Source organism: Canis lupus, chromosome 3 (genome assembly GCF_003254725.2).
Source record: "Canis lupus dingo isolate Sandy chromosome 3, ASM325472v2, whole genome shotgun sequence".
Lineage (NCBI taxonomy): Eukaryota > Metazoa > Chordata > Mammalia > Carnivora > Canidae > Canis > Canis lupus.
Genome location: NC_064245.1, coordinates 33,593,776 through 33,614,346, shown reverse-complemented (window position 1 = coordinate 33,614,346; position 20,571 = coordinate 33,593,776). Strand labels below are relative to the sequence as shown.

At 40.2% G+C, this 20,571-nt stretch overlaps 1 protein-coding gene across 1 annotated transcript in view; it reads left to right on the top strand.

Moving 5' to 3' along the window:
* The window catches only part of GABRA5 (gamma-aminobutyric acid type A receptor subunit alpha5), an 82,106-nt gene that overhangs the window by 17,191 nt on the left and 44,344 nt on the right, over window positions 1-20,571 (top strand). The window contains 2 exon segments of the mRNA XM_025437893.3: window positions 1,094-1,161; window positions 1,277-1,497. Coding sequence (XP_025293678.1) covers window positions 1,094-1,161; window positions 1,277-1,497 — 289 coding nt within the window.

The following is a 20,571-nucleotide window of genomic DNA, read 5'->3' as shown; positions in this document are numbered from 1 at the left end:
GGCTGGCATCTCAGTGGGACACAGTTACTGAAAGCACCCAGCATCATCCTAACACCTGCACTCACATAAATACACACTGGTGCACATATATAATTACCACACAATGAGATGTCCAGAGAAAAAAAGTCCCCATCTCCCCCTACCCCAGCTGTGATTCAGCAATGCTATCAGTGGTGTGGTGTTATTTATAGTGAACTATAGTATACTCTGAGTGTGGCCCCCATTCATGACCACAGGAGGTCCCAGGGCCTGGATGATGCCCAGGAAACACATACTGTCCCCCAATATTATTAGCTACTTTTTAGTGCTTTATAGAGTTCAATAATTGTAATTCATATAATAATAATCTGTCATGATGGAAATTTCTAACAATTTAAAAATACAACATAAGGTGAGACACAACTTTTTTTTTTTTTAAGATTTTATTTATTTACTCATGACAGACACAGAGAGACGTAGAGACACAGACAGAGGGAGAAGCAGGCTCCATGCAGGGAGCCTGATGTGGACTCCATCCTGGGTCTCCGGTATCACACCCTGGGCTGAAGGCCGCGCTAAACTGCTGGGCCACCTGGGCTACCCAGGAGGCAACTTTTTAAGCAGGTCCTGTCCCAAACTACACAATGGACACTTTTTCATATCCTTTCCCCAGAGACCACGCAGTTTGATTAGACCTTCCTTCAGATCTTATCCCCTCATCAAAAGTGCCTGCCCCTTTTAAAAGCTGCTGATTATGGGAGAGCGGATTACACATTGTGAGGTTGGGAGTATTGTTCCAGGCTTAGGGAGGAGGAAACTATAAGTCCACCTGAGGTCTCAAGCCAGACCCCCTCTGTTCATGACTGATCCTCATAGGGCAAGAAATACAGTGAGAGCCAACATCCTTTCCTTGCACGGTGGGCATTTTATTTCCTGCTCTAGTTTGGAGCAGCTTGGTTTCATTTGGTGTCTGTCAATAAACACATTATTAAATCCCTGTGATTGCCAAGAGTGAAACTGGTTACTAGACTAAGGACATGAGTACGCTGTGATGGGTGGTTCCCTGTGAGCTCCGTGCCCGGTGCCCAGGCAGGAACCTGTGTCTTTGTTTCAGAGCGAATCACTCAGGTGCGGACGGACATCTACGTCACCAGCTTTGGCCCAGTATCCGACACCGAGATGGTAGGTCTCAAGGCAGGCACGCCACCGCCCCCCCATTGCTCTCAGTGGTCTCTGAACCAACTCCCCAAGGGCCTTCTCCACTGACTTATCACTTGGTTGCCTTCCTTTGCATCAGGAATATACCATAGATGTGTTTTTCCGACAAAGCTGGAAAGATGAAAGGCTTCGGTTTAAAGGGCCCATGCAGCGCCTCCCTCTCAACAATCTTCTTGCCAGCAAAATCTGGACCCCAGACACATTCTTCCACAACGGGAAGAAGTCCATTGCCCACAACATGACCACGCCCAACAAGCTGCTGAGGCTGGAGGACGACGGCACGCTGCTCTACACCATGCGGTGAGCAGCACCTGTGCGACAACAGGGCACAGCGCGCGTGGGCTGGGGTGGGGCCCCCCTGGGCAGACAGGGTGCGCGCTGGAGGTGGGGCTGGGGGGGCGGGCAGAGCCCCGGGGGTGGGAATCCCCCTGCACAGACGGGGTGCGCGCTGGAGGCGGGGCTGCTGGCAGGGGGTGCATCTGTTCTGCTCTGGAGCACAGCGCAGGGCGCCCAACGCCTCCTTCCTGCCCGGGGGCCCTACAGCCTCGTGGGTTCACACCTTGCTCCGTGTGTGCGAGCACGTGTTTAGGGTAGTTTTTACCTTCTGGCCCTGACCATTCTGATGTCCATGTAGATTATTTACCCGAGCTCTGTAGGTACTTGTGTTTGCTATCTATACCAACCAAATAAAGATGACTATATATCTTTTTTTGGTTCAACATAGGGAGCATCTTTGGAATAGTGACCCAGATAATATAAGTTAGGGACATTTTATCTTATAAAAAATTTTATTTAAAAAGCCCAAAGGAGTATCCTTTTTTTATTGCAGTTCTGCCCCCTTTTAAATTTTAAAAGCCCATTTCTCATATGCTTTGACAACATTTCAATGCTGAGGTTAAATTTTAGTATTTCTAAATTAAAATTATCCGTAGTTATTTTTTAAAATTCTGAATTATTCATTGGAATTAAGTAAATCAATACATTGGTGACAAAGACTCCTTTATAGCTTTTCAGTTTCCATGGTGGGCCTAAGTATTTTTGGAAAAAAATTTTTTTTCGTTCAGGAAAAAAAAAAGCCATAAAGCTAAGTTAATTTTTTTTTAAATGACATGTATTTGTACAGTCATTATTGGGATTTCTCTCTGCACCTTACTTAAAATTCTTCGCAATAAACTTTATATTTGAAAGAAGTAATTATAGTGGAAATAACATTGATGCTGTCATCTTCTGAGGCTGCATGCGCTAACATAAGTTCTAAGGAATGTTTTGACACATTGTATCCCAAACCTGTTTGACAATAGATCTCCATTTTTCTTACAATAGCCTAGTAAGGATTCTGATAAAAGAGCCTCTATCTTAGCATTTTGATAAATGAGCCCACACACCTTAGCATTTTACCATGTCTCACTCTTTCCTTTTCCCTATGTTGATCTTGAACATATTTTACCCATGGATGGAAACATGAGTTGTGAACATCAGTGCCCTGGGACAGCACCTTCTCCATGCAGAGAAGTATACTGAAAGGCTACAAAATATCTCAAGTGTTGAAAATTCGTCCTTGGTCATCATTCTTGTAAAAGGGAATCTGTGCAGTGAATCCAAAGGTACTTTGTTCAGCCTTGGAAACAGAGAGCAGGCATGGAAAGTTCCAGGTCTTGGAAGGTGCTGTTTGGCATGAATGATTGGATGCCATTAATGTGGGGGCACCATGTGAGCTTGCTGTGTGCCTTCTTTCTATTCATAAAATAAAAGTATCCCTAGTCCCCACAGACTATTGACCTTGATTCACACCTGATTTCTATCACTGAAAGAGTGTATTTAGGCCTAAGACAGTGGGATGCTTTAATCTTGGTGCATGATTGCTTGAACAGCATTAGGTAGGCCCCTTGTTTAGAAGGGGAAGGGGTGGCAGAGGGGCCTCTTACTGAGTGTCTATGTACCTGGCAACTTCACAAACAGAGGATTCTTGCGTTTTCAGACAGCCTGGCCACTATGTGATTTCATTTTCATTAACCAACAAAAATAATGAGGCTCAGAGAGGTTTGGTAATCAACCCAGTGTCATACAGGTAGTGAGAAAGGCAGCAGAAATTTGAATTCAGCTCTAAGCAATTTCCTTGCTTAATCCATCACACTAGAAAATTGGAGGATGCAGCATTACTAGACATATATTAGTTTTTTTCTTATTCTTGTCATACAAATGTCATGCCCAGAAGGAAGATGGTGAGAACCAGAGTAACTTGTTGGCAGTTATTTTTTCCTTGTTTATGCAGAGGAAGTCTGCTAATGATTTGCAAAGTTGATAATGAGTTTTCTCTTTTGGTCATACACATTTGGAAAGTGCACATACTTCCACTTGAAAGTGTTAAGAGTTTCAATGTGGTAGAACTATAGCTATAATTTGATAGCATTTTACCTGTTGATTTAGCAAAGACGGAGTGATAGGACTAATTGGACAGCCATTGATGTCTCAGCACCAGCACCCTGTCATTGTTAAACAGTTAAACAGTCTTTCTGTTTAGCACTTCTGTCCAGCCTTACAAAAGCAATGATATACTTAGATCTGGTAATTCCCATGTAATGTCCTTAAGGAAATAATTAGGAATATAGACTAAGCTTTATGCACAGAGATTTCTATTATGCTACTTATAATACCAAACATTGGAAGAAATCTAAAAAATTCACATTTTCCAACAAAAACTGTATTTTTACATTTTTTTTTTTTGAGAGAGTGCTTATGTGGGAGCAAGGTGGGGCAGAGGGAGAGGGAGAGTGAATCTTAAATAGGCTCCATGCCCAGCACAGAGCCTGATCTCACCACCCTGAGGTCAGTGACCTGAGCTGAAACCAAGAGTTGAACTCTTAACTGACAGAGCCAGCCAGGAGCCCCTATTTTTACATTTTTATTCAGACTTTGGAGGTAATGAAAAAGATGAAATATGAAAGTGTAGAAGAGCATTCATGTGATGCACTGAGACAAATGTCTACTAAAGTGCCGTTACCAACTTCTAAAAAGTAACTCCATAAAGATTATGGTACATAGATGGGGTTTATTTATGTAAAAATCCCACCATGCTCCAGAGATCATTTAAAGTAGCATTCAAAGATACACACAGTTCTTAAGATGGAATTCTTTAAATAGGTGATTTTAAAGACACCAAGGGAAAATAAGCTATTGTTATCATTTGCTCTCAAAATGTCTGCCAAAAATTTTTAGGTGTTTGTCTGGAAGCCATTGCCAATTTTTGTTCTGAAGAACTTTCTACCACCAATGGGTCATCTGCTTATATGATGTAAAGATAAAAATCATCAGCTACTCAGGATAATTCCATAGAGAACAACACACATTTCTGGTTGGACCCTCAAGGAGAGAACACTTCTAGACTACCGAACAATTTGTTGAGGACAATCTTTCAACAAACAGAGTGATACATTTTACAGATTGTCCCTAGGTTGTGCTTTGGAGATTAGACAGGCGGCCAGGAAACGTCAAAGGGAACCTCAACACAGCCATCTCCCGGGCCTTCCCTTGCAGGGCCGGAGAGAGGAGATGCAGAGCCCAGAGCTTCACATCTGTCCATCTAGGGACCAAAGGACTCATCCTTCTCACCAGCCTTGCTAATTGTTTTTTACCCCTGGGTAGAACTTGTGGTTGTCATCATGTAGCAGTGGGTCCCAATTCCACACCGGGACAAGCCCATGCAGTATAGAATGAGCACATCTCTCAGGAAGCATGTCAAATCTGATGATCCATTTTCCTTTATGAACATGTGAGCTGGGAGACAATGTCCTCCTCTCATCTCTCTGTTCCCCACATATTTTAATAGTGCAAACTCTTGTAAGACACACAGGACCACTTTAGGGCATATTCCCCTGGTCTTTGGGCCTCTAGCAGAAGAGCAAGTCTCTTTTAGTTTCTTGTGTAGAAAACCACGATAGGCAAGAAAGAGCTTACTAGAAGGCAGACTGTACTAGTACCACACAGTTCTACCTATATCAGAAAACCTGGCTGCCATTCTATCCAAGACCATCTTGGAAAAGGCCTGTAATAGAGACATCCAGGCAAATATTTTACAGTGCAGACTGTTGGGCCATCGGGGGTCATAGGATGCACTGCATGTAGTGAAAGCACTGGACAGAGTCATTCACTGAATACCACTTCACATTCTCACTTTTACACAAAATGTATTTGCATTGCTATTTTTATTTGAGAAAGACATATTTTTGTATAACTTTTATAAACAATTTTATTATATGTGTCTTTTTTTGGCTTCGTCTTTTTAATTTTTATTATTATTTTTTTTTTACATATTTGTTAATTGGAGTTCAATTTGCCAACATATAGCATAACACCCAGTGCTCATCCCATCAAGTGCCTCCCTCAGTGCCTGTCACCCAGTCACCCCCACCCCCCGCCCACCTCCCATTCCACCACCCCTTGTTCATTTCCTTGTTCATTTCATTTCTCACTTCATGAGAGTTAGGAGTCTCTCATGTTGTCTCCCTCTCTGATATTTCCCACTCATTTTTTCTCCTTTCCCCTTTATTCCTTTCCCTATTTTTTATATTCCCCAAATGAATGAGACCATATAATGTTTGTCCTTCTCCGATTGACTTATTTCACTCAGCATAATACCCTCCAGTTCCATCCATGTCAAAGCAAATGGTGGGTATTTGTCGTTTTATATGTGTCTTTAAACACTACTCTAAATGCATTTTAAAATGGCAAACACATCTCTTCACTTAAAAAGAAAAAAAACACTGTTTGGGGATCCTTGGGTGCCTCAGTGGTTTGGCACCTGCCTTTGGCCCAGGCCGTGATCCTGGAGTCCCGGGATCTAGTCCCACATCATGCTCCCAGCATGGAGCTTGCTTCTCCCTCTGCCTGTGTCTCTGCCTCTCTTTCTCTCTCTCTGATATACATAAATAAAATCTTAAAAAAAAAAACACTTTCCTACCAAGCAAGTACAGAACTTTTAAATTTAATTATTACAATTATTTTTAAACACTTTTTTACATGCATCATGGGAAATCTATCATCTATTCCCTGAAATAACATTCTTCTCAAAGTTTCCTGCACATACAGATCTCATCAGCATCTTTATTAAATGTGTTTTTAGCACCTGTCTTAATAGAAAGGTTTATCTTTATCAGTGCTTACACTCCTTTTAGATTTTCATCAGTGGAAAGCACTGCTTTGCATTGAGACACTATGATGCAGTAAAAAGCATGGGCTTAGGATTAGGTTTACTTAAGCTCAAATTCAGACTCAGTCTCTTAGTAGTCATGAGTTCTTGGTCATTTTATCTCTTAGAGCCATTTTTGTCATTGTTTTTCATTTCTCTTCTTCCTGAGCAGTACAGCTGTACGTTCTGAGAATGTTTGAAAACTGGTAGTATATACAACTTATTCCCGGAATGGCCACTGGAAGGCAGCATAGTCACATTTTTGCATAGTCATTGGCAGCATCAGTTCAAGTTATAACTTGAAGGAATCTATACGTATATTGTACATGTTTGACTTGTGGATAACGTATTTAAAGGAAATTATACATCTACAGGTAGAAGTTTTTAACAGGGCACTGATAGGTATTTGTACCCCCATATACACATACAAGCATCGATGTATCTGTATTTATACACACATACACACACACCAGTGTCTAGATAAAAATGATTTTTGTGATACCAACAGATGTGCTAGCTGAATCATGCAGTATTTAAGATAACATTTATTTTAATGACAAGGATTAAAATATGAATTAAAAGTGTAAGACATGGAAAATCAGCAAGTATGGAATACAACTATGATAACACTCAGACCAAAGAGAATCACTGTTAGTAATTTGGGGTGTATCGTGTACGTGTGTGTGTGTGTAGGCACAAGTGCACACCTGTGTATATGAGTGTATGTCTGCACATGTACTCTCCTATAGGTTTTGAGTGGTCTCACTCTCTGAAAACTGTTCTGTAAGTGTCTTTTATAATTTAAAATATATTGAAAACTTCCCCCCCCATCATTAAACATCATTCTGAAACTTCATGGTCCATCACATTCCGTCATATGGATATCCTGTCATTATATGGTGTCTTAACAAAAATTCATTTCATTTTCATTTTCTCTGTCATAAACAACATTGCCATGCAAATTTGTAATTATATTTTTGGGATAAATTCCAAGAGCTGGCCAAAAGAGAAGTCTTTTGATACCCACTTCCAAGTTGTTCTCTAGAAAAACTAGCAATTTCCCTTTTTCCAACAGTGGGAGTGGAGATCCTCTCTATCACTTCTTCCTTCACACATTATACACAAAGATAAAGATAGACTGTTGCCCCTTTTTGCTACACAAGATGTGATTAACACCAATGTCCAAAAATTGACTCATCCTGAGATTTCTAATAATGTAGGCTTGCTTCTTTCCCTTTGGGAAATGACTCCCACAGAACAGTATGTGCACTGTCTTGGCTGAGAATGGTATTAATTTGGGGACCAGCATCCTGACCTGCACACCACCGCTCTGATCTTCATCATTCCATCAGACACACATCCACAACCTCGCTCAGTTTCCTCAGCCACCGAAAACTGAGACTTCCCTAAGATTTCTTCCTGATGTTTTCTGCTCTCCATCAGTCTGTTGCACACTGGCTCACCTCTGGGTCATCTGTATTTTGTGGCACCCTGAGTAATCTCATTCCCTGCACTTGGCGCCTGGGCTGGCCCTCAAGAAGAACGTCCTGCATGTTTATGCAGGGACAGTGATGATAGAAGCACGACACTGCCATCTCTTACTGTAGGCCCTCCCACTTCTCACACCTTAGTTTGAGGGATTGAGATAGGGGACCTGCAGAATTTCTCTTTCACAAACATGTTCAGTGCATAGGTTTCTGTCAAATTATAAAGATTCAAGTTGATATTTGGCTAACAGTCTGTACTTGTGAGATACAAGTGAGGACATTTTAATACATATTTCTTGCATATTTTGGTTTGAAACATGGCTGGAATTATCTTGGGTCAATTCAATCTGGTCAGTCTGGACTTTTAACTGCCAGGAACACATTTCATGAAGGACCGCCTCATCCTTTGCAAATGGGCCATCTCCAGCACATTTTTGTCTTCTGAGGTCATGACCCCATGGAGGCTGTCAGACACTCTCTCCTACTGAGAGAGAATCCAGGCTCCTTATGCAGCTCTTCACTTTTCTGTCCAGGTAGGGACCTTCTTGGAAATGAGCCACCTGGAAGCTCAGGGCCACGTCTTCAAAAGGTTGGAGGTGACGATTGCAGGCTCTGGGTGGAAAGTCCCAGGCAGCTGCTGGCTAGGGCCTTGGCTCCAGGCCCCCAGCCCCAGGCCCCCAACCTCCCAAAGGTAATGTCTGAAAAGAAAGAAACACTTAAGCTGGTCTGCTAATTACTTTTCAAAAACGTATGTGGCCTTTATTATGTGCTGGGTACTTCAGAAACAGAAGCTCATAACACACTAAGATATTAATTCCATCATTACACCAGTTGACAGATGAGGAATTAGACTATCACTAAAGCCCAAATGCCAATTCCACCTGCCTATATCTATTTTAATATAATATCTAAGAAATGTACAATAGGAAACTGCACTCCTTTCTGCCAATGCCTGTGAAAATAAGGTCCACCAGGTGGTGGTGCTATGTCAGTTTAGGCTAGAGTTCCTGAATGCGCTGCTGCTCCATCAGATTCAAGGAAAGCACTGGTTTCAAAAAACACTTTCAGGGAAAATAAACTGTTGCATCTCTGGGCTGTGTTCCCATGAAAATGCAGTTGGTATATCTGCAACAGATCTGAGGATGCTCAGAGTCAAGAAATCCATCCTTAGCTCCACAGTTCCCTAATGTGTAATCAACTTAAATATCTTACCAAGCCATTGGGTCACCAGGGTGCTGACTTACTTTCAAGGAGATGCTAAGAAAGTTCTTCCCTCCTCTCATCTGGAAAAAAGTGAATAACCATCCTTCCTATTATCAACTAAGATGATGGTTAACCATTGTGGATATTGGTTTCATATCTCATCCCTCTTTATGCTCAGAGTTTGAGATGATCCATAAATATTAGCCAAGTGTCTTGAGTAGTATTAAATTAAAAGGAGTCATTGTCTTGGTAATGTGGCCAATGAAGTGAAGATTTCTGTATTTACTCTGAAAATAATTAGGAATTTGCTGATGGGTATGGAAATGAAGGAAAAGTGGTGCTTAATGGAAAAGACGGAAAAAGTGGCAGAGTTCTCCACACTTAAAATATTTCTCAAGTGACCTGGAGTCACGAGTTTTTTGTTTTTGTTCTTCCTATAATCTCTGTTGTCCAATACAGTAACCTACAGACACATATGGCATGTTAAACTTAAATAAAATTTGAAACTCTGTTCCTTAGTCATATTAGTGTATGTCAAGAGGCCAGTGGCTAGATGTGTAATGGCTTCAGTATTGGACAGAACAGAGATAGGACATTTAGGTTATCACAGAAAGTTCCATTCCAATCAGCCTGGTTTAAGAGCAACAACAACAACAAAAATGAGTGGTCGTCTTTATCCACTGGCCCTGATCATAGCTGCAACACACAGCATATCTATCAGCCAATACGGTTGAAGAAAAGACAATGGTCTGAGGCTGAGAATCCTCAGATTTAAATAACATTTAAAATAGTTTAAGGATAGTTAAAGCATTTATGCTACAATCTTTTACTTATATATTTATTTTTCAGCTTTTCTGAGATATAATTGATATATAACACAGTGTAAGTGCACAGCATGTTGATTTGATGCACTTATATATTGCAAAATTATTGTCATACCACATAACTACCTTTGTTTTTGTTGAGAACATTTAAGACCTACTCTCTTAGCAACTTTCAAATATATAATATAGTATTAAAGTAATCATGATGCTGCACATCAGAGTCCCAGAACTTACTCATCTGACAAGTTTATACCCTTGTCCAAATCTTCCCATGTCCCACACCAGCCAGCCCCTGGCAATCACCAATCTACTCTGTATTTCTATGAATTCAGATTTTTTAGATTCTACATGTAAGTAGAATCATATGGTATTTGTCTTCTCTGACTTATGTCATGTAGCATAGTGCCCTCAAAGTTCATTTATGATTACCACAAATGGCAGGATTTCCATTTTTCTCATGGGTGAATAATATTCCATTTTATAAATATACCACATTTTCTTTATCCATTTATCCATAGAAGGGCACTTAGATTCCTTCCATGTCTTGCCTATTGTGACTAATGCTGCACTGAATGTGGAAGTGCAGATGTCTCTTCGAGATCTTAGTTTTATTTCCTTTGGATATATACTGAGAAGTGTGATTGCGGGATCATATGGCAGTTCTCTTTTTAATATTTTTAAAGATTTTTATTTATTTATTTATTCATGAGAGACACACAGAGAGAGGCAGAGACACAGGCAGAGGGAGAAGCAGGCTTCATGCAGGAAGCCCAATGTGGGACTGGATCCTGGGACCCCGGGATCATGCCCTGAGCCAAGGCAGACGCTCAACCACTGAGCCACCCAGGCATCCCTATTTTTAATTTTTTTGAGGAATCTCCATACTGTTTCCATTGTGGCTGTACCAATTTTCATTCCCACTTACAGTGTACAAGTCATTATGACAGGTGTAAGCTGACATTTCATTGTGGTTTTGATTTTCATTTTCCTGGTAATTAGTGATGTCGAGTACCTTTTCATGTATCTGTTAACCATTTATATGTCTTCTTTGGAAAAATATCTTTTCAGTGCCCTGGCACACTTTTAAAAATCTGACTTTTTTTTTTTTTTTTTTTTTTTTAGTATTGAATTCTATGAGACTATTCTCCTAATGTGTTTGTTTGGCTCCTTTGTCAAACATTAATTAATGTATTCATGAGGATTTATTGCTGAGCTCTTGATTCTGTTCCATTGGTCTATGTGTTTATGTTTCATTGGTCTATGTGTTTTTATTTAAGTCAGGTTACCATACTGCTTTGATTGCTACAGCTTTACAGTATAGTTGAAACCTGGAAATATGATCTTCCAGCTCTGTTCTTTCTCAGAAGAAGAAAGCTATTTAGGATCTTTGGTGGGTTCCATATAAATTTTAGGATTTTTTTCTACTTCTGTGAACAATACCATTAGAATCTGATAGGGGTTACACTGAATCTACAGATGCTTTGAGAAATATGGATGTTTTAACAAAGTTGATTTTTCTGAACCATGAACACAGGACTTGTGTTTGTATTTTCTTCATTTGATTTCTTTAATCAAAGTCATGTAGTTTTTAGCATACAGATCTTTTAACCTCTTTAGTTAAATTTATTTTTAAGTCATTTATTGTTTCTGGATACTATTATAAATGGAATTGCTTTCTTTATTTCATTTTCAAATGTCTCATTGTTAGTGTAGAGAAGCACAGCTAATTGCTGTATGTTGATATTGTTTCCTGCAACTTTACTGAATCTATTAATTAGTTCTAACAGTTTCTTGGTTGAGTCTTTAGGATTCTGTCTTTATAAGATCATATCATCTGCAAACAAAGAGGAATTTTGCTTCCTTAATTCCAATTTGGATACCTTTTGTTTCTTTTCCTTCACTGATTTCTCTGACCATTACTCCATACTATGTTGAATAGGAAAGGTGAAAAAGTGAACACTTCTTCACTGATCTTGACTTGTTCCTGATCTTAGAGGAAAAGCTTTCAGACTTTCACCATTGAGTATAATGTTAGCGGAGTGCTTGTTATATGTCTTCTTTATGTTATGTTCCTTTTATACCAAATTTGTTCAGTGTTTTTAGCATGAAAGTTGGTTGCATTTTGTCAAACTTTCCACATCTATTGAGATAATCATGTAATTTTTATGTTTTATTCTATTAATGTGGTGTTTCATATTTATTACCTTGTGATGTTGAAACATCCTTGAATCCCAGGAATAAATCCTGAATATCATGTTGTACAGACTTTCTTTTTTCAGTTTTTTTTAAATTTATTTTTTATTGGTGTTCAATTTGCCAACATATAGAATAACACCCAGTGCTCATCCCATCAAGTGCCCCCCTCAGTGCCCGTCACCCAGTCACCCCCATCCCCCGCCCACCTCCCCTTCCACCACCCCTTCATTTCCCACAGTTAGGCGTCTCTCATGTTCTGTCTCCCTTTCTGATATTTCCCACTCATTTTTCTCCTTTCCCCTTTATTCCCTTTCCCTATTTCTTATATTCCCCAAATGAATGAGACCGTATAATGTTTGTCCTTCTCCTATTGACTTATTTCACTCAGCATAATACCCTCCAGTTCCATCCACGTCGAAGCAGTGGTGGGTATTTGTCGTTTCTAATGGCTGAGGAATATTCCATTGTATACATAGACCACATCTCCTTTATCCATTCATCTTTCGATGGACACCAAGGCTCCTTCCACAGTTTGGCTATTGTGGACATTGCTGCTAGAAACATTGGGGTGCAGGGGTCCCGGCATTTCACTGCATCTGTATCTTTGGGGTAAATCCCCAGCAGTGCAATTGCTGGGTCGTAGGGCAGGTCTGTTTTTAACTCTTTGAGGAACCTCCACACCCTTTTCCAGAGGGGATGCACCAGGTCACATTCCCAACAGTGCAAGAGGGTTCCCCTTTCTCCACATCCTCTCCCAACATTTGTTGTTTCCTGTCTTGTCAATTTTCCCCATTCTCACTGGTGTGAGGTGGTATCTCATTGTGGTTTTGATTTGTATTTCCCTGATGGCAGGTGATGTGGAGCATTTACTCATGTGCTTGTTGGCCATGTCTATGTCTTCCTCTGTGAGATTTCTGTTCATGTCTTTTGCCCATTTCATGATTGGATTGTTTGTTTCTTTGCTGTTGAGTGTAATAAGTTCTTTATACATCTTGGATACTAGCCCTTTATCTGATACGTCATTTGCAAATATCTTCTCCCATTCTGTACATTGTCTTTTAGCTTTGTTGACTGTTTCTTTTGCTGTGCAAAAGCTTCTTATCTTGATGAAGTCCCAATAGTTCATTTTTGCTTTTGTTTCTCTTGCCTTCATGGATGTATCTTGCAAGAAGTTGCTGTGACCAACTTCAAAAAGGGTGTTGCCTATGTTCTCCTCTAGGATTTTGATGGAATCTTGTCTCACATTTAGATGTTTCATCCATTTTGAGTTTATCTTCGTGTGTGGTGTAAGAGAGTGGTCCAGTTTCATTCTTCTGCACGTGGCTGTCCAATTTTCTCAGCACCATTTATTGAAGAGACTGTCTTTTTTCCAGTGGATAGTCTTTCCTGTTTTGTCGAATATTAGTTGACCATAAAGTTGAGGGTCCACTTCTGGGTTCTCTATTCTGTTCCACTGATCTATGTGGCTGTTTTTGTGCCAGTACCACACTGTCTTGATGACCACAGCTTTGTAGTACAACCTGAAATCTGGCATTGTGATGCCCCCAGCTATGGTTTTCTTTTTTAAGATTCCCCTGGCTATTCGGAGTCTTTTCTAATTCCACACAAATCTTAAGATGATTTGTTCCAAATCTCTGAAGAAAGTTCATGGTATTTTGATAGGGATTGCATTAAACGTGTAAATTGCCCTGGGTAGCATTGACATTTTCACAATATTAATTCTTCTAATCCATGAGCATGGAATATTTTTCCATCTCTTTGTGTCTTCCTCAATTTCTTTCAGAAGTGTTCTGTAGTTTTGAGGGTATAGATCCTTTACCTCTTTGGTCAGGTTTATTCCTAGGTATGTTATGCTTTTGGGTGCAATTGTAAATGGGATTGACTCCTTAATTTCCCTTGCTTCAGTCTCATTCTTAGAGAATAGAAATGCCACTGACTTCCGGGCATTGATTTCATATCCTGCCGCACTGCCAAATTGCTGTATGATTTCTAGAAATCTTGGGGTGGAATCTTTTGGGTTTTCTATGTAGAATATCATGTCATCTGTGAAGTGGAGAGTTTGACTTCTTCTTTGCCAATTTGAATGCCTTTTATTTCTTTTTGTTGTCTGATTGCTGAGGCTAGGACTTCCAGTACTATGGTGAATAGCAGTGGTGAGAGTGGACATCTCTGTCTTGTTCCTGATCTTAGGGTAAAGGCTCCCAGTGCTTCCCCATTGAGAATGATATTTGCTGTGGGCTTTTCATAGATGGCTTTTAAGATGTTGGGGAATGCTCCCTCTATCCCTGGACTCTGAAGAGTTTTGATCAGGAATGGATGCTGTATTTTGTCAAATGCTTTCTCTGCATCTACTGAGAGGATCATATGGTTTTTGTTTTTTCTCTTGCTGATATGATGAATCACATTGATTGTTTTATGAGTGTTGAACCAGCCTTGCATCCCGGGGATAAATCCCACTTGGTCATGGTGAATAATCTTCTTAATGTATTGTTGGATCCTATTGGCTAGTATCTTGTCGAGAATTCTTACATCCATATTCATCAGGGATATTGGTTTATAATTCTCCTTTTTGGTGGGATCTTTGGTTTTGGAATTGAAGTGGAGAGGTCTGCTGTTAATCTAATATTTCTCCCCATAAAAGTTAGAGATTTCTTGTCTCTTGCTGCTTTAAGGATCTTCTCTTTATCTTTGGAATTTGCAAGCCTAACTATTAAATGTCAAGGTGTTGAGAGGTTTTTATTGATTTTAGGGGGGTATCTCTCTATTTCCTGGATCTGAATGCCTGTTTCCCTCCCCAGATTAGGAAAGTTTTCAGCTATGATTTGTTCAAATACATATTCTGGACCTCTGTCCCTTTTAGCGCCCTCGGGAACCCCAATTACATAGACTTTTCTTCCTGTGGCTGTCACTTATTTCCCCTATCCTATCCTCATGATCTTCTGTTTTTCTCTTTTTTCCTTAATTTCCCTCTTTGCCATCAACTTGTCTTCTATGTCACTCACTCGTTCTTCTACATCGTTAACCCTCGTCCTTAGTACCTCTAGTTTGGATTGCATCTCATTTAATTGATTTTTTAATTTCTGCCTGATTAGATCTAAATTCTGCAGTCATGAAGTGTCCTTTATGTCCTTTATGTCCTTTAAGGACACAAAAGTGTCCTTTTGAGTCCTTTATGCTTTTTTTCTAGAGCCACCAGTAGCTTTATAATAGTGCTTCTGAATTGGCTTTCTGACATGGAATTGTAATCCAAATTTTGTAATTCTGTGGGAGAGGTCTGTTTCTGATTCTTTCTTTTGAGGTGAGTTTGTCCTTCTAGTCATTTTGCTCAGTGCAGAATGGCCAAAAAAAAGTTGTATTGGGAAAAGGAGAAAAAGGAGAGAAGAGAAAGAAGAAAAGAAAAAGAAAAAGAAACGAAGAAGGAAATAAAAAAAAGAAGAGAAGAAAAAAGGGGGGGGGAAGCAAACAGAATCCTCTGATTCTATATACTGTAAATCCCTCGACTTCCCCTGGAACTTTCCAGTGCTGCATTGTCAATAATTTGTTTTTCCCTTGTCTGGCTGGTCTTCTGGGGGAGGGGCCTGCTGTGCTGATTCTCAGGTGTGAGCCCTTGGGGGAGGTGCTCAGCCCCCTGCCTGGTGCACAGCTCAGTGAAAGTTGCTTATCCTGTTTATCCTGTGAGGCCTCAGGAAGAACAACCACAGTGGGGTGGCCAGCTCTCCATCCCTGGAGTCAGCTCCTGTAGTAACTCCCTCAGCTCCCAGTCTGCAGGGGCCTGGATGCTCTGGAGGCGGGGGCTGCTGATATGCACAGCTTGGGGGTGCCCAGTGGCAGGACCATCCACTCTGTTCTGTGCCCTCCCGGCCTCTGCCTGTCCCGGGGGGAGGCCGGATCCTGGGCTCTGTCCCCCAGCGTCCTGGGCCCCAGGGGCCTGCACTGCTGGAAACACGCTCCCAGGGCCCAGTAGCCCCCTCTGCACAGAGCCTCCGCCTGAGCTGCCTAGAGCTGCTCCCGGGTCCAGCCGGGCACCTGCTGCAGCCCATTAGGGAGCTCGGCCGCCGGGGTGTGGCACACTCTCCCCAGGGGCACAGGTGCCCTGTTAGTGTCCCAGGAAGCCTGAGGGCATCCCCGCCTTCCTGGGGTCCTACTCTAACTCCCTGCAGGCGCCTTTCAGCCCGGGAAGATTGGTGAAGCTCCCGCTTCTCCAGGACGGGGCTTTCCTGGGGCTTTCCTGTCCTGGGGACACTCGCCCCGGCCTTAGCCCGGCTCCTCGCAGGGACCCTCCCCCTTGGATGCCTTTTATTTCTTTATTTCTTTTTTCCCCCATCTTCCTACCTTGATAGAAGCCGAACTCTTCTCACTGTAGTATTCCAGCTGTTCTCTCTTTATTTTTTTTTTTAAGATTTTATTTATTTATTCATGATAGTCACAGAGAGAGAGAGAGAGAGAGAGAGAGGCAGAGACACAGGCAGAGGGAGAAGCAGGCTCCATGCACCGGGAGCCTGATGTGGGATTTGATCCCGGGTCTCCAGGATCGCGCCCTGGGCCAAAGGCAGGCGCCAAACCGCTGCGCCACCCAGGGATCCCTGTTCTCTCTTTAAATCTCAGGCCGAATTCGTAGATTTTCAGGATGATTTGAAGGTTATCTAGGTAATTTGGTGGGGACAGGTGACTTGGGGACCCTACTCTTCTGCCATCTTGCCTTTTTTCAGTTTTTATTTAAATTCTACTTAGTTAACATTCAGTGTAATATTAGTTTCTGGTGTACAATATAGTAATTCAGCACTTCCATACAGCACCCAGTGCTCATCACAACACGTATACTCGTTAATCCCCATGACCTGTTTAACCCATCCTCCCACCAACCTCCGGTCTGGTAACCATCAGTTTGTTCTCTATAGTTAAGAGCTTGTTTTTTGGTTTGTCTGTCTTTTTTCTCCTATGCTCATTTGTTTTTTTCTTTTTTTATTAAATTCCACATATGAATGAAACCATATGGCATTTGTCTTTCTAATTTTGTTTAGCATACTACTCTCTAGCTCCATCTATGTCATTGCAAATTACTAGATTTCATCCTTTTTATGACTGAATAATATTCCATTGTATGTATATATCACTTCTTCTTTATCCTTTCATCAGTTAATGACTACTTGAGTTGCTTCCATAATTTGGCTATTGTAGATAATGCTGCTGTAAACATTGAGGTGCATGTATCCCTTTGAATTAGTGTGGGTTTTTTTTTAATTTAATTTAATTTATTTATTCATGAGAGACATAGAGAGAGAAAGAGAGAGAGGCAGAGACAGAGGCAGAGGGAGAAGCAGTCTCCAAGCAGGAAGGCCAAGGTGGGACTCAATCCCGGGCCTCCAGGATCATACCCTGGGCTGAAGGTGGTGCTAAACCACTGAGCCACCTGGGCTGCCCTGTTTTTGTATTCTTTTGGTAAATATCTAGTAGTGCAATTGCTGGATGGTAAGGTTGTTCTAGTTTTAACTTTTTGAAGAAACTCCATACTGTTTTCCAGAGTGGCTACACTAGTTTACATTCCAACCAAAGTGCAAGAGGGTTCTCCTTTCTCCACATTCTTACCAAAATCTGTTGTTTCTTATGTTGTTGAGTTTAGTGATTCTGACAAGTGTGAAGTGGTATCTCATGGTTTTGATTTGTATTTCCCTGATGATCAGTGATGTTGGGCATCTTTCTTTTTTTTTTTTTAATTTTTAAAAAATTTTTTTGGACCCCGCCCCGCACGGCCGGCACGCGGGGGGGTGGGGTGGGGGTGGGGGGGGCTGTTGGCATCTTTCATGTGCTTGTTGGCCATCTGTATGTTTTCTTTGAAGAAATGTCTGTTCATGCTTTCAGCCCATTTTTTAATTGGATTATTCTTTTTATTCCTTAAAAGATTTTATTTATTTATTCATGAGAGATGAAGACAGAGAGAGGCCAAGACATAGGTAGAGGGAGAAGCAGGCTCCTTGCCGGAAGATCAATGTGGGAGTTGATCCCCGGACCTGGGAAACTGCCCTGAGCCGAAGGCAGACACTCAACTGCTGAGCCACCCAGGCATCCTTTAACTGGATTATTCAATATTGGGGTGTTAACTTTTATGAATTCCTTATATATTTTGGATGCTAACCTTTACTTACATATGACATTTACAAGTTTCTTTTATTTCATAGGTTGCCTTTTAGTTTTATTGTTTCTTTCACTGGGCAGAAGCTTTTTATTTTGATAGGGTCCCATTAGTTTATTTTTGCTTTTGTTTCCTTTGCCTCAGGAAACTTACCTGGAATGAATTTGCTGTGGCTGATGTCAAAGAAGTTACTGCCTGTGTTCTCTTCTAGGAGTTTTATAGTTTTAGGTCTCACATTTAGTTCTCTGATCCATTTTGAATTTATTTGCATATATGATATAAGAAAGTAATCCACTTTCATTCTTTTGCATGTTGCTGTCCAGTTTTCTTAACACCATTTGTTGAAGAGACTGTCTTTTTCCCATTGGATATTCTTTCCTACTCTGTTAAACATTAATTGACCATATAATCTTGGGTTTATTTCTGTTTTCTGTTCTGTTCTTTGATCTAGGTGTCTATTTTTGTGCCAGTACCATACTGTTTTGATTGCTACAGGTTTGTAATATAATATGAAGTCTGGTATTGTGATGCCTCTAGCTTTGCTTTGTGGCCCTGGATTGCTTTGTCTATTCAGGTCTTTTGTGGTTCTGTACTGTGGTCTTTTTAATATAATGTTGAATTGAACTTACTAGCATTTTGTTGTGAACTTTTGCATCAGTGTTCACCAGGGATGTTTATCTATTCCTTTCCAGAAGAAAGCCTTAATATCAGGATAATGCTGGTCTTGCAAAAATGATTTTGGAATGTTCTCTCCTCTTCATTTTTTGGAAGAGTTTGAAAAGGATTGGTGCTAATTCTTTAAATGTTGGCAGATTTCACCAATGAAACTATCAGGTCCTGGACTTTTCTTTTTTGGAGGTTTTTGATTGCTGATTTAATATCCTTACTCGTTACACATCTTTTTAGATTTTCTGATTCATCTTTCTGATTCACTTTTGGTAGTTTGTATATTCTAGGAATTTATTTATCTCTTCTAGGTCATTCAATTTGTTGGCAAATAGTTATTTATGTCTGTTGGGTCCTTTTGGTCTAAAGTATGGTTCAAGGTCAATGTTTCCTTATTGATTTTCTTCCTGGATGATCTATCCATTGTTGAAAGTGAGGTATTGAAGTCCTTTACTTTTATTGCATTATCTGTTTTTCCTTTCAGATCTGTTAGTATCCAATTTAGGTTTTACATTTAGTATTGCAGTTAGGTTTTCCAGTGTTGAGTGCGTATATATTTAGGATTGCTATCTTCTTGATGAATTGACCTCTTTATTATTATATAATGACCTCCTTTATATCATGTTACATTTTTCCAGTTTAAAATCTGTTTTGTCATATATAAGCATAGCTACTCTTCCTTTCTTTTTGTTTCCATTTTCATGATATATCTTTTTCATCTGCTCACTTGGAGCCCATGTACATCCTTAGGTCGAAACTGAATCTCTTATAGGCTGCATGTAATTGGGTCTACTTTTGTTATCCATCCAGCCATTCTATGTCTTTAGATTGGAGAATTTAATGTAGTTACATTGAGCAATTACTGACAAGTAAGAACTTACTAATGCCATTTTATTAATTGTTTTCTTGTGCTGTTTTATAGTTACCTATTTCTTTCTTCCTCTATTGTTCTCTTCCTTTGTGAATCGATATTTACATGAGGCTTCCATAAAACATTTTATAGATATCACAATCTATTTTATGCTGATAACAATTTATCTTCAATCACATAAAAAATCTCTACTCTCTTATTCCCCCTTTTATGTTTTTAATTGTTAAAACTGATTTATTTTTATATTGTATATCTATGAATTATTATAGCAGCAATTTTTAAAAGATTTTATTCATATTTTCATGAGAGCTTACAGAGAGAGGCAGAGACATAGGCAGAGGGAGAAGCAGGGTCCTTGCAGGGAGCCCGAGGTAGGACTTGATTCTGGGACCTCATCACAACCTGAGCCTGAAGGCAGATGCTCAACCACTGAGCCACCCAGGTATCCCTACAATTATTTTTAATACTTTTTCCCTTTAACCTTTATTAACACACCACCATATTACAATATTACAGAGTATTCTGAATTTGGCTATATACTTACCTTAGCTGTTATGTTATATATTTTCATATAACTAATCAATGTCCCTTAGTTTCAGTTTGATCAGCATTTCTTGTAAGACAGGACTACTGGTGATGAATTCCCTCAGCTTTTGTTTGCTAGGGAAAGTCTTTCTGACATCTTAATTTCTGAAGGACAGCTTTATCTGGTAAAGTATTCTTCATTGGGATTTTTTTTATGTGTTTTGTTTTTTGCTTTAGTACTTTAGGTATATATCTCATTCTCTTCTGGCCTGATTGCTAAAGAAATC